The following is a 16,919-nucleotide window of genomic DNA, read 5'->3' as shown; positions in this document are numbered from 1 at the left end:
TTCGCATCAGACCACAACAAAATATGAATAAAGTGAAGGCGTTTTACTTCCAAACACAACCACATGCTTCATGCATTAATGCATGAATATATTCATGGAATACACGCTTTCATGTATTTTCATGCATTTTCATGTTTTGTGATCTGATAGCTACTGGAGGTCTGTTCATAAACATCAAGTAGCTTTGTCATCAAGTCTTCAGACTCTGCAATACTGCACATTGCCAAGGGAGATAAAGATTCCAGAATTCCCCTAAAGCGTTTAACACAGCATGTACTGTAATTACTTACGGTGTGAAAAAGCATGACATTTATGATGACTAGCTTGATCAAATATTATTTTTTGTTGTTCACACTTTACCAATGCAACTGTTGAGAAGACCCTGTCAACTTTCTCAACAACTTCCTCCACAAGGAAAACCTCAAGATGATTACAATAAGAGAACACTATCAATAGACCAACATCGTGTCATTTTTCTGTTTTTTTTGTCCTCTCAACTGTGGCCTCCTTCGTTTCATCAGGAGTGTAGACATTATTCCACATCTCAGCCAACAGCCATTTTGACATGCATTCAAAAGCTATAAAATGATCACAGTGATCAAAGCATCTTAATGCAGCTACACTGATTTCACACACTGATTGAATGTGGTCTTCATTGGCAGCCAAAAGACTTTGTGTGTATGTGTGTGTGAGAGCCTGTGTGTGAGTGTGTGGGTGTGTTATTGCCGCTCACACATCTGCTGCACGAACCTGTGCTTATGGCAGACCACACAGCCTAATGGAAACAGCACGTGGGGAGAACACTCTTTCCCCCTACCCCCTCCCTCTCCCTACACACACACACCCATACATACACACACACATACACACACACACACAGAGTGAGGATCCCTTGAAGCCACGTAGAGCAGGCTGACTGAACGGACACAGAGCCCAAAGCAGGGGCATCCTGTCACAGCCAGACAGAGCATAGGTGTGACATGGAGGAGATCAAAAGCGAAACATTGGAAACAGCGCTCACCTTCTCTCCCTTGTCTCCCCTGTCTCCACGTGGGCCCTGTTCTCCTGAGGGTCCCTGTGAAGAGAGTCGGAGACTGTTTAGCGCTCACACAAAAAAACCAGACAGTTCATTTCAAAAACAAACTTGGCCATTTCGGAGACACATACATTTTTAAGAGGCTTCCAAAAATAGAAATAAATGTATTCAACCTACCATGGGTCCTCCAGGTCCTCTTGGTCCTACCACCTGAAAGTAGAAAAGAAGAACAAGAAGAAGAAAAAAAACACAAATACTTAATTAATCAACTTAAAAGATCAGGGTTGGGGTTTTCAGTGGTGTCAACACAGTTGATGAAGCATGACATAAGTATAAATCCTCACGGGCCGAGTGTTTAGAATGAGACCTTTATTCTGCCCTGTGCTCTTAGATGTTCATTTAATAGCTTCCGAGGTTAATTGCTGTGTTGACGAACACCCAGCCATAAACAATGCAGTGCTATTTACTGGGTGAGGAAATGATAGCTATCCACTAAGGACCAGCTAAACTCTTTCCATGTGCTTGGCACAGTCAGGCCAGTTCTTCTTTCTTTCCTTCTTTCTTTCTTTCTTTCTTTCTTTCTTTCTCTATCCTTCACTTTAATTCTATCTCTCCTCTATTAATTCTCTCTGTCTTAGTTATTATCTCTCTCTCTTTTACCTCTCTCTCTTTTACTCAGTCTCTCTCTTTCTCTCTATTTTACTCAGTCTGTCTCCCTCTCTCTTACAGTCTCTCTCTCTTTCATTTATTTAGTCTCTCTCTCTCTCACTCTCCTACTCAGTCTCTCTTTTTCATTTATTTAGTCTCTCTTTCTCATTCTCATTCTCTCTCTCTCCTACTCAGTCTCTCCTTTTCATTTATTTAATCTCTCTCATTCTCTCTCTCTCTCTCTCTCTCTCTCTCTCTCTCTCTCTCTCTCTCCTACTCAGTCTCTCTCTGGTGCTGAGAGTGTGGGCTTTGTTTGGCTTGGCCGACCGCCTGCCCTGTGTGGCCTACCCAACCTAATGGAGCAGCTAAGGCTCTGCTGCTCTCAATTCCCATCTAATCACATAAAGACACACACACACACACACACACACTACCGCCCTGGCACACACAATCACTCTCACACTCACAGTCGCACATGTACACACACACACACAAACAAGACCAAACCAGACACACACGGTCACACTCACAAAACCACTTGTCGAGACACACACATGCACACACACACACGCACACGTACACGCACACGCACACGCACACACACACACACACATACACACACCAAATTGCAACACTGCATTAAATAAAATCTGCTGCCATAAGCAAAAAAATCGCTGAGTCATCTATCCAGATATCGACTAATAGATCTAATCTAATCACCACAAACCCATTAAAGCAGCAGAGTGATTTCTGGGTTAGATTATGTGAACTTACATCTGTGATATCTCCGGGTTCACCTTTCTGTCCCTGTTGAGAAATATGGAGAGAGACATTAGCAAATCAAGCAAAGCCAACACACATACAAATCAGAAGCCTACTTACTGCTCCATTTTTAAGAATTATTATTCAAGATAACACAAACTACAAAGAGATCATCCATATATTATGATAACAACAATAATAAAACAGCAGATATATATGGAAAAACTATATGGATGCAGTAAATCCATAGCACAAATGTAGTCTAATGTCAGTAGACTTGCTTGTCCTTTAATTATGTCAGCTTGATACTGCCAGACATTCCAAACTATCACTTAGCGTAATCCATGAAAACAAGATGTTGGCTTGTTTATTTGAGTGACTAGGCCAAGCCGACATCTAATTTTATCTCAGAGGACAATAACATCCACAAAAGGTGTCCTCTTTCTCAGGGATGCTCACCTTTGCACCTGGTACACCTGTTAAGTCCGACAGGGTCATCAAGAAGAGGAAGGAGAAGAGGATAACATGTATTAGTACAGCGCACCATTACGTGGAAACATCAACACCACCGTCTCGTCCCCTTGTCCGAGACTGACTGTGGCCTAACTCAGAAGGCTTTCTTTGAGGCTTATAGACACTAGAGGGACAGTGCAAAAGGATGCGGCCTGCAACCATGAGGAACCCGTCACCGATAGCCCATTGAACCTGAAAGTGTTTGAGCACCATCTCCATGGGAAACAGCAGAAAGCCAAAGACAAAGGCAAAGCAGTAGTAAAAAGTGTCTGCTATCAGCTGTTCTATTCTATATTTTAAGGGGTCAGGTGACCTGAATGTACATATGGTCATGAGTTACAAATCATGTACAGTATATGGCTTGTGTATAAAGATGGCATGTATATGTATCCTGTTAGCAAGATCAACATAGATAACATGACATAAGCATACATCTTATAGATGAAAAACAATATTAGAAGTCAGTTTTAGAGCTATGGATAATATTAATGCATTTAGTTGCCTGACTTATATTCATGGAATTAAATTAAATATTAAATCTGAAATATGCTGAGTTGTGGGCAAAGCAAATTCACCTGAAATGCATTTATAAGAAATATGAACAGCATAAAGCAGTTAAAAAAGCAGTCATACAGAATTTGCACTTCTACTTTCAAAAATGCTGCTTTGACGGGGTGACAGTGTCTTGTTACCAGGAATGTAAAAATCTCACCAAGCTACCAAATTTACAAATTTCAAAGGCCTGCACATGATTTGCAAATTCTTTGCGGCCATTCCATCTACACTTCCTAGTACAAAAATATCATATGCCTATGAGGAGCTCAAAATGGGAGAGGTCATCAAAAATGTGCCAAATTATCACACAAATACTTCTCCCCTTTGAGTCCTGCTGCCTTTTTAAGGGGTGCAGGGCTGGGCTCCTCGACTGCTGCTGAAATGCACAGTGTCTGGTAAAGTAAGGTATTTCCATAATGATTCCCACATGTGTTCCTGATACTGGGAATAGAATAATATCCAAACAAGATGGGGCCCAAGGTGGACCAGCCTCGGAAAAATCATGTCAAAGCAGCATTTCTGCGAACCTCGTAAGCATGAAGTGCCATTCTTTGCATTTTCTCTTTAAGATTGCCAATCATCTGTTCTTTTCTAGAGTGAGGAACAAAAAAAAAAAACAGTCTCCAATTTCAAAGATGACACAAAGAAGTGTACATCCATTGACCATTGCGAGGTTGTTTTGATTTTTTTTTTTTTGCCCATACTCCCCAAGAAGGAACAAAATGGATTTATTCAGGTAGGTAATTTATTCATGTGTGAATGAAATAAATAAATTACGACCACTGGGGGCAGCAGGCTGCTCGGGGCAGATGGGGCAACACTCTCCGAATGGGATCTCGGCGTTGGGGCAGTCTTTGGGCTCCTCGCAGATTATGTCGTCGCAGAGGACAGTGCCTGTGTCGCATACGCAGATGCGGCAAGGCTCCGGCTTCCACACGTCCTTGTCGTTATAGCGACTGCCCTCCTGGAGGCAGCTGCCAGGGTCTTCCTCTGTGAGTGTGTGTGTGTGTGTGTGTGTGTGTGTGCGTACGTGCCACATTGGGACACAGAGGGTTCAGGACAAGGTTGCATGTGTGTGGGGGGAAAGACACAATGTACAACAGTCATTCACTGCATATGTAGATTCAATGATTGTATTCTATGCATAGTAAATATGTATAGATGCAATGATCACAATCATTGATATCATGACAGAAAATATAACCTTCTCAAATGTACTTGAAATATTGTTGTAATTAATGGTCAAAAAAGAACAACCAAAACTAGTGCTGTTGATGAAGAACTTGAACTGATCTGGTGATCTGTGTTATTCTTAACGTTATGTTGAAAGGAAGCATTTGTCAACTAAGTCTCTAAAACTCAAATATGATACAAACTATGAAGAAAACAAAGGGGTTTATTTGTGTTCATAATTTCTTCCAAGTCTTGATTGCAACATGCCCTCACTGAAGTATGTCAGAGGAATGATAATTGCTAAATTGCAGGACTGCTTGTTCCTGTCCTTGCAATTTGAACCTTCCACCACATGGTGGCAGCACCACAACAGTCCAGACTCCTGCTGCAAAGTGAATACCAGAATGACAATACTGTATTCACTTCTATGTCTCCTTACTACCAGGCTTGCTCAGGAAGTCCTCTTGTACCTATTGTCGTCATCATGTCTGAAGCACTGTACTACATGAACTACATGAACCCATGGTACAATGAATGTGCAAAGCATTACATTCCCTTGGACGAGTGTGCACCTGGTTGCACCACCAAAAGGTAATCAAGTTCAGAGTGACGTTGGATTCCGTCAGGCATTTTAATGTGAATGAACTTCATGCCAACTAAACTTAGCATACCCAACCACAGATGGCAATAGAATTATGATATATACCTATAGGAATAAGTGTCCTCTCTTAATGCTATGAGCACATGAGGCCTACCAAATAATCGACACCTCTGTGGATTAAGGGGAAACGGCAAACATTGTATTTTTTTAACGTGTACAAGAGCGCATTAAGATACTCAAAAACACAGACAACTTAAACGGCATCTGACAGAACTTAAGTCCTGTCTATTGGTGCCACTATAGTTCAATTTGAGGAGATCTCAAGCCGTCCTGAATGTGTAGGGGCTGGGGGTGAGGGGGGTATGTGGGGTGCTGATTTTCATGAAAGCCCACATCCTCTCTGTGGCACCCTCACCTGCCACATGGAAACATTCCCGCCTTTGGCTGTGGGAGTTCCAGAAACGCGAGAGGTGGCGTGGGCCACGGGGCACTGAGAAGAGGAGGGGAGCATCAACAGAGTGCGTACAGTAGTTCTGTTTACCTTAGAGGCCGGCCCGGCTCCAGGTAACCTAACGGACCCCCGTGGCCATGAATGGGGCCTTTCTTAAAAAGGGACAGAGCGGGCAATTCACAAGCGCTCACCTGATCCAAACAGAGGCACTTTTAAACTCTCATCTGGAACTCATAGCCTATAGGTCCGACGGTATTCCAAACATGTACTAGAATGGAGAATGGACAGCCTTCATCATGCCTCCAAGGGCCTATATGCCCAACATTAGTCTCATAGGCTAAATTCTAATGTCAGGCCTAAAATAATGGTTTGGTTATCTTGCCTATGACTTTGGCTTCTAAATAGGACAGTTCACACAGGTATAACCGGCTGTATTGTACCCTTGCCTGCCTAGTAATTATTCTCTGCATGCTCTCTCCTAGTTCACCTCCGTACTTTTTTATTCAGAGCGTCGGGAAATGGAGGAGGGAAGCTCCAAATTGAACACAGGTGTTGGAGTGCTCTGCTTGGAGCGAGGCTTCTCCAAGATCCCTGTCCTGCTGGACGACAGCAGTCAAGCTTTAGAAGCTATTTTGCTCTGTGCCAGGGCAAAAGAGGGGTTCGTGTGGCACCTTTGACCACTTCCGCCGCCTCCGAGACGGCAAGCTGCCCTTTGAGCCTGCTAGGCTGGGGTCACAAGGAGAGTCGGTGCCTTCCTGCCTCTTTGGGGCTTCTTAGCACGTCCTTGAAATATTTTCCCCAGTAGCGCTCAGGAAAAGGCGACGTGCCGTACGTCCAGGGGCCTCTGTGCTGCGCGAGAGAGAGAGGGTAACCTGAGCCTGCAATTGCGCGTCTCTCTCTCTCTCTCTTTTTTCTCTCTCTCTCAAATTTTTCACTCTATGCTGAGAAAACCACCACCCAAACCCTTTCTCTGTGCACTTAATTTGGAGCTAGTAGCTACGTCTCAACCCTTATGCAAAAAAGAATGTGCCCTTAGCTGAATTAGAATAATACCCCCTCCCCTTCTGTTTTCATAATACTTTTTCCAGTAGTCTCCAAGCCAGACAATCTTTCTCTCTCTCTTTGCCTTGACTGTCACAGCCTGTGAATGATCTAGAAAACAGATGGAAACACTAAAGTCATATGGAACACTCGGTTCAGCCAAATACACCATTGTCTATTCCCTTCTCCCTATACCACTGATCACGTCAAATAGACTAATCGATCAACTTAATCGATTCAATTAACCAACAAAAATTGCCATCATTATTTACTATTAATTAACATGCTCTCATGTCCAATAAACGGGCTTAAGATCCATTGATATGCAATATCCTGAAGAAGCACCACAAGACTGGGTTAAAAAGCATATGTGCGTTTAGGGTTATTCCAATGCCCGGGCATCTTAGTTATAGTCCACCTTTGCGCTTTAGCAAGCCTGGATTCGCCCCGATGCCCTCTGACAGCTGTGGAATGTGAACTCTTTTCACGGAAGGCCCTAGAGCCTGACCACCTCTCGCTTTAAAAGTCTACTTTTACCAAATGTATCTGACTTTCAAAGAAAACGGAAAAGGAGAGAGCAAGTCTCTTTTGGAATTTCTCCGAAGCGCCCGCAGGTGTCCTGCGCAACTTTGGGATTGGGGGCTGGAGAGACAGTTAAATCCAAGATCGCATGATCTTTCACGAACTCAACTATTTCAGCTCACACTTCAAACTTGCCTCGACATTTCAGTGGGCATTTGGCAAGCAAAACGGCATCAGTTTTGTGCACAAAAAAGTTATTACCTGATCGCTAAACACTATCACCATCTATCTGATTCCAGTAGGCATTCAAAAACTATCAAAGGACATGGCACTAAGACGTATGTGAAATACCCCACAATAACAAAAACTATTTAATATCGAAATAATCAAGGCAGAATCCTGAAATCTACTCAGCAAGTCTTAGCAAGCCAATCAGATCGCTCCTGGCTGTCTCAGAATAGATCCAAAAAGCAATAGCCTAAATAAATTAATTTCAAAGGAACAGCTCAAATAATTGAGCTACAAATGTCAAATCATGTCAGTGCTCTTCTCAGATAATTACTACAGACCAGAAAATAATCGGCCCTAATAAACTGAGAAAAAAATACTCTCACATCTCAATGTAGCCTAGGCTATCGTATGTCAGAACACCTGAGAGAAAGAACTGCACATTTCGAGTTTGAGAGATCTCCACAAGAACCTGTCTCTGCGTTGCCTTTTTTTCATTGAGAACCAATTTTTAAACCAATTGAAATCTGTGAGAAAAGTTAGGTTGGAACTTACGGTCATCCTCCTCCTGACATCTGACAACGGCTAATAGAGCGACTGTTGCTACAAGTAGCAATAAAGTCCTGGAATCCATAAAGCTGAACATGTCTAAATATTAGACATGCAGGGCTTTTGGGGGAGAAAAAAAGACGGGCGAAGGGAGCAGACGCGGCTCGCTGTTTTAGTGTGTGTTTTCCCAGTGACTGAAGCGAACCATACAGTCAACCTTCCAGAAACGACGGGGAATCCAACGCCGGGCCCCTGCAGAAACTCAGTACCGACCGCTTCAGGCCAGGTACTGCAGTTTTATGTCTCCACTGCTTTCAATGGAACTTCGTATATTCCCAAATATCAGTCCGGCCCCTGCCCCCTGTCAAGCTGAAATCCGAATCCTGCTTCCCTCCCATTCTGTCTTAGAAGTCCCACTCTCCCGAAACCCCTCCTTCTACGCGCTACTGAAAAGGGGTACCCAAAAAGTTTCACTTTTTTTTCTTTCTCACCAACCCATTCAACCCTCCCCCTCTCACGACCGCTTGTGCGCCCGCTAAGCATACCGGCGTTTTTGTGACCATAACATTGCCACATTAAATCACTTTTATTATTGTCACTATCTTCTTCCTGCACATGCCAGGTTGACGCTTGTGATGTCTTTAATTGCCATCACTGCATGCCGGTCGCTTTTACCTTGGGTACTTGGCACTGTGTCATTGCAAACTGCCCACGGGTGCCTTGCACGTAGTTCGGTGACAAACAGGGCTGTTGTGCAGTTAAGTTGGAAGCTGGAAAACTCAACGCTACCTGTTGATGCAGAATGCTCGAGTGTCATTTTGTGCCATTGGGTTCCAATAGTGTCCATTTTTTTAGGTAGAAAAGTTGATACGAATAATCTTAAACTGTTTAGAAACAGTTGAACTGTCATTCTCCTTTGCTATGCAACTAGATGTGTTGGTTTGAGAGCAAGTAGGCATTGTGATTGTGTATTTGCTCTCGTTAGTGTGGGCAATACATAACTGATCACTTATAAGACCATTACTTGTCTTGGCTGGTAGCTAAACCTGGATGTTAACATAATGTAGGCTATCTGTGATACATTTGATCTCTAAGTCAAGGCCATGTTGGATATTATTATCCTATAATATAATGATTTCCTTAATCAAATTAGTTTGATTTGACAAATGGTGTAGAAGCAAACCATGGTTTGCCATTTTTCAATCAATTAGTTCAGTTTCAGGGTTGTCAATATTCAAGATGATTTATAAACTCCAATATTTCTTGTTTTTAAATTCCACTTCCACAACTAAACCCTTCCTGACATGACATGATGGGCTCCTGAAGTATTCTGATTGGCCGATCATATGAGGATAATATGGGAGGGCCATGCACACAGGGTGGAGCCAGGTAGCCTCACCTGGTTTGCCAGAAAGGCTGTCATTCTTTTGGATGAGATAAGCTGGCCAAGAGTGCCTCTATAAAACCTGGATTGTGGTGGGCATGGGAATGTGAAGTTCTGGAAGTGGGAACGAACGCTTTAGTCTAGAGAGCTTTGGGCAGCCCTTCATCAAATTCACATAACCAATGGACTAATGTGAATGAAGACAATCGGTACCGCTGATTGATGGAGTGAAGATACATTGCCACTATTTGGATGCTACAGTATATCTCATCTGTTCCACTACGGGATACCTACTGGGATGCCATTGCCAAGAAGCATCCTCAGCAGTTTTTTGATCAGTTGAAAAGGCTGTCAGTGACATGAGATGCTTGGATGCCCTGTTTTAAACCCTCATATCAGGCCCTAGTTTTATCTCAATAGACTGGCTTACACAAAACCATCCAACCAAAGCCATTAAGTTAAATTGGAGTTATACATTGTTTTACTTTTCCACAAAAAACCCTGAAATTCTTATGAAACGCCTGAACCACCCCCAACAACTCTCTGTACCAAACAGCGGTGCTGTGCAGTCCAGATAAATGTTCCTCTAACGCTCTCTCCCACACCTGTCCTGGGGGAAAAAAAACTCAACCTGTTCCTTTCCAGATGGAGGCTTCAAGCCTAGAACTGATGTCATATGTTCCCCCGTGCACCTCAGGACTTTGTGCGAGTGCTTCCAACATCTCATCTCAGGAGCATCAGGTTTCTATCTGCTGGACCTGAAGCAGTCGCCGCTACAGTCAAACATTCTCTCGCCCGGGCCGCGTCCATGGAAGGAGCCTGGACGAGAGGTGTGCTGCTCGGGTTTCAGTTAATAGTGAAATCCTCATCCAGATTTTTTTTCGTTTTTTCCCAGCACCACGGGTGTCATCATTACACATCAAACTATGTGGATGGCGGCTGGTCAGATGGCCTGCATGACATGATATAGTGACCCGGAAGCTGGCCGAGGGCACGCTGTGTGTTCATCCGGTTTTGCTTGATGGGTCCAAAATTCCTGCTGACATTCCTCGAGTTAATACGAACGGTTTTCTCTCCGATGAAGGAAAAAAGAAAACACCTCTGGCGGTTCCCCACCCCCTGTTCTCCCTCTCGTCTGGCCGTCGGTGTGATCGACTAGGCTTAGGCCCCACCCAATCCGCACTCATCTGTTTCAGTCAGAATTATGGAGAGGCCTGTGCAGACAGCAAGGAAGTCCGCAAAGTCCTAGTGCACCCATTGGGGAAGTCACCATCGAGATGAATGCCAGTGTCACTGTAGAACACACACACTCATTTTTAATAATAATAATATTTATGAAATAGGCGAGATTAACAAAAATACCTCATTTGCATTATGGAAAGAGGGATACTTATCTGATATCTGATCCTGAAATCCAGTATTTAACTATCTCCTCTTTTTGGCTACATATAAATCATCATATTGATTAATAATCATCATTATTGATTAATAACATAACCGTCATTATTATTGATTAATCATAAAACAATATGACTACTAAGCGGAGAACAAGTCATTCATTTGATGAACACGTTGTTGTTCTTTGCCTAATTGTGTAACTTCCGATTGGGTGCTTTTACTGTCCTGTCGAGTGCCTGGGGTGGGATGACACACACACACACACACACACACACACACACACACACACACACACACACACACACACACACACACACACACACACACACAGAGAGAGAGAGAGACACACACACACACACACACACACACACACACTCACACTGACACACACACACACACACAGCCTGACCTGTGGCTGTTATCGCAGTGCTCTGGTGGGCTGCCCTGCGTGTGAGGGGCCGCGAGGTCAGTCTCTGTTCACCCCGAGCTCTGAGTGATTAGCTCAGCAGAAGTAATTGAAAAGAAACAATTCACAGAAGAAATCGTCTTTCACAGAAGTCCTTCGGGTCATAAAAGGACTCAAAGTCAAATCTATGCCAAAGGCACAACATGGTAAATTATAGGTCAAACTACTGTACGCTCTTTCACTTCACTCTGTTGTAAGTCTCATAGATGGTGAAAGAACTGTGAATGCTCGTCTTCCAAGTTGTTCTTAGAAATCGTTATAAATTGTTTATGCATTTCACTCTGTAATTAAGTTGTCTCTCTGAAGTGTAAGGAAAGAAACATATTTAGCCGTTTACAGGGAGGGAAAGAAACACATTCCGTAACATGCAATAAAACAATCAAATGACAACAAAAAGTGGCCGAGTTGTTGTCAGAACACAAAAAGTGTTTTGCCTGGCCATCTTATGGGAAGGGACTAACTAAGCAGAGAAAGAAACAGTTGACTGCTCTGCTGTAGGTACAAGACCCAACAGCCAGCGCATGTACGACACGAGGCCTCCTCCACATAATAACACATCTCCTCCGACCAGACCGGCCTCTTGGACGCGCCTCTGGGGAGGACTCGTCCTAAATGGCCTCTGACGCAACAGACAATTGTCCCCTTCCCTCCCCCCTGGCCCTGTGACCACACCTCTCCCTCTCCCGACTGGGCACAAGTGTGCCGCCGCTGCTGCTGCTGCTGCGCGGAATCACCCGCACGGCCGGGCTCTGGAAATAGGAAACGCAGCCCGTAGTCAACTGAGCGAGGCTAATTCTGCAGGGCCGTGGTCACTGTGGTAAGGCGGCCCCCCGTGTGTCAGATGTAGCTCCAACTCTATTCTACTACCCACCACCTCCAGCATAAATCATTTGCCCCAATTGCCCCTCTGTGTACTGACTGACAGACGCTCGGATCTCGGGACTCTCTAACTTTACACAGTGTTCTCTAAATATAGACACAGAGGAGCTCTCTCGTCCGGTGCGTTCACCTCATGAGGCTCCTCAGCCCCTTGACCTCTGAACTCCGGCCTTTCACCTAACCCCACACGCACACACACTTTATTGGCAACAGAAACAGCTGTTGCCTCTTGTTTGGCTGCGTAAAGGCATATTTTTGGTGGCTCCTCTGTACAGGCATGTGTGTGCCAAACTCGCATTTGATTACATTCGATGATTGGAGTCGATCTAAATTTAAAAACCTCTGAGATTCAGGAGATACACAGTTCGAATGGAATTCAATAGAGCAGTGCTTTGAAATGGATGGAGACTAAAGCTATGTAAATTGAGGCTGCTTTCCCTTTGAACAAGTTTGGAATGTTTCTGCGCTCGTGTTTTTAAGTGTACGAAAGCAGTCCAGTGCACGGCTATCTTTAGCAAAGTGAAAAACATAGGATCAAGTCTTTCTTTTGTGACATTGAGGCTTATTATTAAAAAGTCTCTAGCCCAGGGTCCAGAAATACAAACCTTCAATTTGCAGTCACTCTGTTCCTGGACATCTTTGAATCTAGAGGCTTGTCATTTAGCTTCGGGACCTGGTGTGCTATCCAATTTCAAACATTTTCCAAAACTAACTAACTGAGCTCTGGTGAAATGTCAAAAAGCAACATGCGCCGGTGAGTGTGCACATTTGTTGTCTGTGTTGGCGTGTGTTAAAGAGAGAGAGGACGAGAGAGGAAGTGGGAGACGGACAGACAGACAGACAGAGCCCGTGTTTGTGTATGCACTGTTTGACTGTGCGCAGGGATCACATCCCTTTGAAGAAACCTCTTTGAAGCCCGCTTTCTTGGGACTGACACCCTTCTGAGAGCCGCGGAGACTCCGGCGTGTTCGTTCATATTTCCGATCCTCCCCCGTCCCCTTCCACTCCCCCTCACATCAATGAAACGCAGAGATAATGTGTAAATATCTGCAGGGCCCACCGCGGAGCCCCGGACAAGTCCTCCCTTTGTGCGGCGGGCCGCGTGCGAGACCGGGCCGCGCGGTAGGACACGAGGGGCTCAGCTTCCTCTCGCCGGATTTTTCCCGAGCGCGCTCAGACTCGAGCAGAGCAGACCAGACAGCTCCGCCCTCGCTCCGGCAGGGCCGCAGGTGAAAGGTGACCGAGGCCCTGCTGGTAGGGAACATCGAGCAAAGCCAAACGCACTCACAGGAGAGCGAGCAATGAGCGGCGTGCAAGTACACGCCACCTCGTGACAACTTTGTCGACTTCGTCGGTCTTACAGTATGCAGGGGTTGGCTTCAACGCTACTCTACGAATGGCTGGATTTAAGATATAAATTTAACGTCTAATTGTTGAACAATACAGACATTTTTCCACCAACGACTGGAGATTATTTTGCAGGTTGGAGCCATATTGGACAGGGAAACGCTCTCTGCAGAGGTGGAACACACGAAAGCACAAAATGCCTTCCAAGCGCAGCTTAGTGGAAAAGCTATGGATCAGGAGATGTGGGGGCACAGAGCTAGAATTTGCGTCTGTCTGGAAAGGCAATCACAGGGTGGGGGGAGCGTTTACGTACGAGACCGAGGGACTCGAGGAGAAGTGTGGGAGAGTATGGGAGCGAGGAGAGGTTGGGGTGTGTGTGTGTGTGTGTGTGTGTGGGAGGGGGGGTTATGGGAGAGGGGGGGGGTGCACTGTCACAGTGGTGGGAAAAAGTATGTGGTGAGACCTATGTGTGTGTTTATGTGACTGCTGGTGAGACAAGAAAGGTGGTCTAACAGCAGTCTAAGAGAGAAGTAATAGAAAACTGCTTCATAGATGTATGAATTGTGCAATAGACAGGACAAAATAGGACAAAATGGAGAAACAGGAGGTGCAGAACTGGAGAGGAGATTGCGGTGAGTGCAGAGACGTAGGGAAAGGCAGAGAGGGGGGGAGTGGAGGTGGAAAGTGAAGGTAAGTAGGTGGGTGGGTGAAGGAATGCACAGGAGAGAGGGGCAGGAGGGAGGGAACAGATGATGACAGAGAGAAAGAGAGAGTGTGTGAGAGGGAGAGGGATAGAGAGAGAAAGAAAGAGAGAGAGAAAGAAAGAAAGAAAGACAGAGGAGAGGAGGGAGGTTAAGACCCCTTTGACTTCAGCCATCTGACACTGCCACTGAAATGAGGACAGGCATGACATCACCTGCTGGCCTGATGCTGTGGCTGGAGGAATCAGTACGTCCCTGAGTCCCTCATCTTCTGGTCAGAATGCCTTTGGTCCTTCTCTGCTCTTTGAGTGCCAGGCCAGGGTAGACAGCAGGGCTACATCAGACAGTCCCACAGGCATTAACCCAGAGTCATTAACCCACATAAACAATTCACAGGTCCACTCTAATCATCCACAGGTCTTTATGGACTACAAACGGACTGGCGGAATTGACTTCTGTCCGACAAAAGCACACAAAGAGTCTTTGAGAACAGTGAAAATCAGGAATAGACACTTAAGTTCTACAAGTATCAGTCGGAGAACCAAGTGCAAAGTAGTTTCCCCACTCCACAATATTGAAAAAGTGAAATAATCTATAAATACACTTGATACTGTAAGTTCTTCTTATACGCACAAAAAGTGTCCATTGTAATGTATGCCAGTATAGTAATCAGATTTACAAATAAAAGCATTGGGTCATGATCCATCAACACAGTTGTCAACCTCAGCCGCTCAGCGCTCCTTTCTCTCTCAGGCTGTGAGCACATCAGTCAACAACACCATTGTATCATATTTGCCCAGGTCAATGGATGGCTCTCAGGGAGACTAGGCTGTTTAAATGGCGGACAGTTCACACACAACTGTCGGATGGTCTTAAAAAAGCAGGCTTGAAGGAGTTATGCATGCAATGCATGGGAATCCCAGGAAGTGCTACATGCTGAGTTGGATAATTCACCTTTTGAAAATCGAGTACTACTCAAACATACCCAAGAAAAATATATTGAAAGCGAAGATACAGTATCTTCAACTGCACTTGATATTGTTTTACTTATTTACATATTTCCTAAAAGTGAGTGCTCAGAGAGTAACCAGGGATATTTTGGCAGCATTTTTATTAAAAAATAGGTGAGGTTTTAAATAAGAATCGGTGAGCTACGATGATCATGACGCAACAACCCTGAAAATCTACCAAGAGAAGAGGGAGAGTGAGGAGAAAGAGCTATTTTCTAGCAGCATTTTTTTGGCCATGGAAATATTTGAGAGTGAAGGGGGTGGGGGACTAGCAGAGCAGTCAAAATCTCTGGCAGGCTAGAGTTTCAACAGTCCAGGCACATGTTATTGTTGCTCTTCCAGACACATCAGTGTGGCCTGTGAGAGAGTGGGAGAGAGAGGGAGAGAGAGTGAGAAAGAGAGAGAGAGAGAGAGAGAGAGAGAGGGAAGGAAGGAGAGAGATAAAGAGTGAGAGATTGGAAGAGAAAAGAGGACAGAGGACTAGGGGAGCGATGGTGGATGGAAATTTTGTCTGTGTTAAAGTTGAAATAAATACCATATTATGCGAAATCCCAAGCGGGACGTCCATCAAAAGATTCTGGAGGCCATGCATTAATGGCATTCAGGAACCCAGTTGCCTAAACTACTGTATTACAAATAATTGAAAATCCACCCAAACTCAGAATAGAGTACAAAATAACTGACCATTTGACATTACCACAATTCAATTATATTGTCAGAATAAAGTAAATCTTTGGTCACCAGACAAAACAAAACAGATTGGCTTGTTTATACATTGCACAAACATCATCATCAATGATGCATGTCATTTTCCTAACTCAATTTCATAATTGTCATCATTTTGGCAAGCTATTACAATTTCTAATCTCAGAGACAGGTCCAAACGGCAAAGACAGAGAAAGGAAACAAAGAAAAAAAAACAATAACATGAAAATGAAACGCGACACCTGAAGCACTGACAAAGAAAAATCACCCTCATTGTGATCCTCTCTCCTCTCAGACTGATCACATTCTTTAAATTTTTTTTTTTTTAGGGTTTTCGGCTGTGTGTTCAGTGGGTGTCTGCTAAGCCCATCAGCTCCGACTCCTCTGAAACTCTGCCTCGCTGAGGAGGCTGGAGACATGCGCTCTTTACAGGAATGAATGTCTGGTTTCCCGGTAGCTGTTTGGGACATCAATACCCCGACATCCAGCCATCTTGAACCAGGTTTTTCACCGGGAAGCAAGTGAGCTTTTCTTCTTGCTGTACAACGATCACCTAAACGCCTGTTTCAGTGGCTTCTTCTGAGGCCGGTCCTGCCGCTGAGCTCCAGGCTGTGAATGTGAGCGGTGTCGGGCCGCTAGGTTAGCAAAAACGCGCCCGGCTTAAAGTAACCATGAAGCGACTGGGCAGCCTTCTTGCTCCAGCACCTGCACACCACATCTGCTCGCTACGGCCTTTTAACCTTTGCACTAAACATCATTCAGCAGGGCTGGCACTGTGGTCAGAGGCAAAAAGAGCTGACGGCATCCACACACACACCAGCTCTGATCTCTACGGAAAGATCGACGAGGAGAAGAAGTCCTCCCGGGTAGTAAATGAAGAGCGGTCATCAAGCAGAGCTCCTGTCCCTTGGAAGTCCTTTTTGTAAAATGTAGTTCTGTCCTGTTAATTA

The 16,919-nt window shown here is 44.6% G+C and overlaps 1 protein-coding gene across 1 annotated transcript in view; it reads right to left on the bottom strand.

Moving 5' to 3' along the window:
- The window catches only part of col2a1b (collagen, type II, alpha 1b), a 140,510-nt gene that overhangs the window by 38,260 nt on the left and 85,331 nt on the right, over positions 1 to 16,919 (bottom strand). The window contains exons 3-7 of the mRNA XM_062544951.1: positions 4,295 to 4,504; positions 2,906 to 2,922; positions 2,459 to 2,491; positions 1,214 to 1,246; positions 1,022 to 1,075 (exon numbers count right to left, since the gene is read on the bottom strand). Coding sequence (XP_062400935.1) covers positions 1,022 to 1,075; positions 1,214 to 1,246; positions 2,459 to 2,491; positions 2,906 to 2,922; positions 4,295 to 4,504 — 347 coding nt within the window. The remainder of the gene's footprint in view (positions 1 to 1,021; positions 1,076 to 1,213; positions 1,247 to 2,458; positions 2,492 to 2,905; positions 2,923 to 4,294; positions 4,505 to 16,919) is intronic.

Source organism: Sardina pilchardus, chromosome 9 (assembly GCF_963854185.1).
Source record: "Sardina pilchardus chromosome 9, fSarPil1.1, whole genome shotgun sequence".
Lineage (NCBI taxonomy): Eukaryota > Metazoa > Chordata > Actinopteri > Clupeiformes > Clupeidae > Sardina > Sardina pilchardus.
Note: the sequence above shows the minus strand (reverse complement) of the source record. Positions and strands in the feature narration are given on the sequence as shown.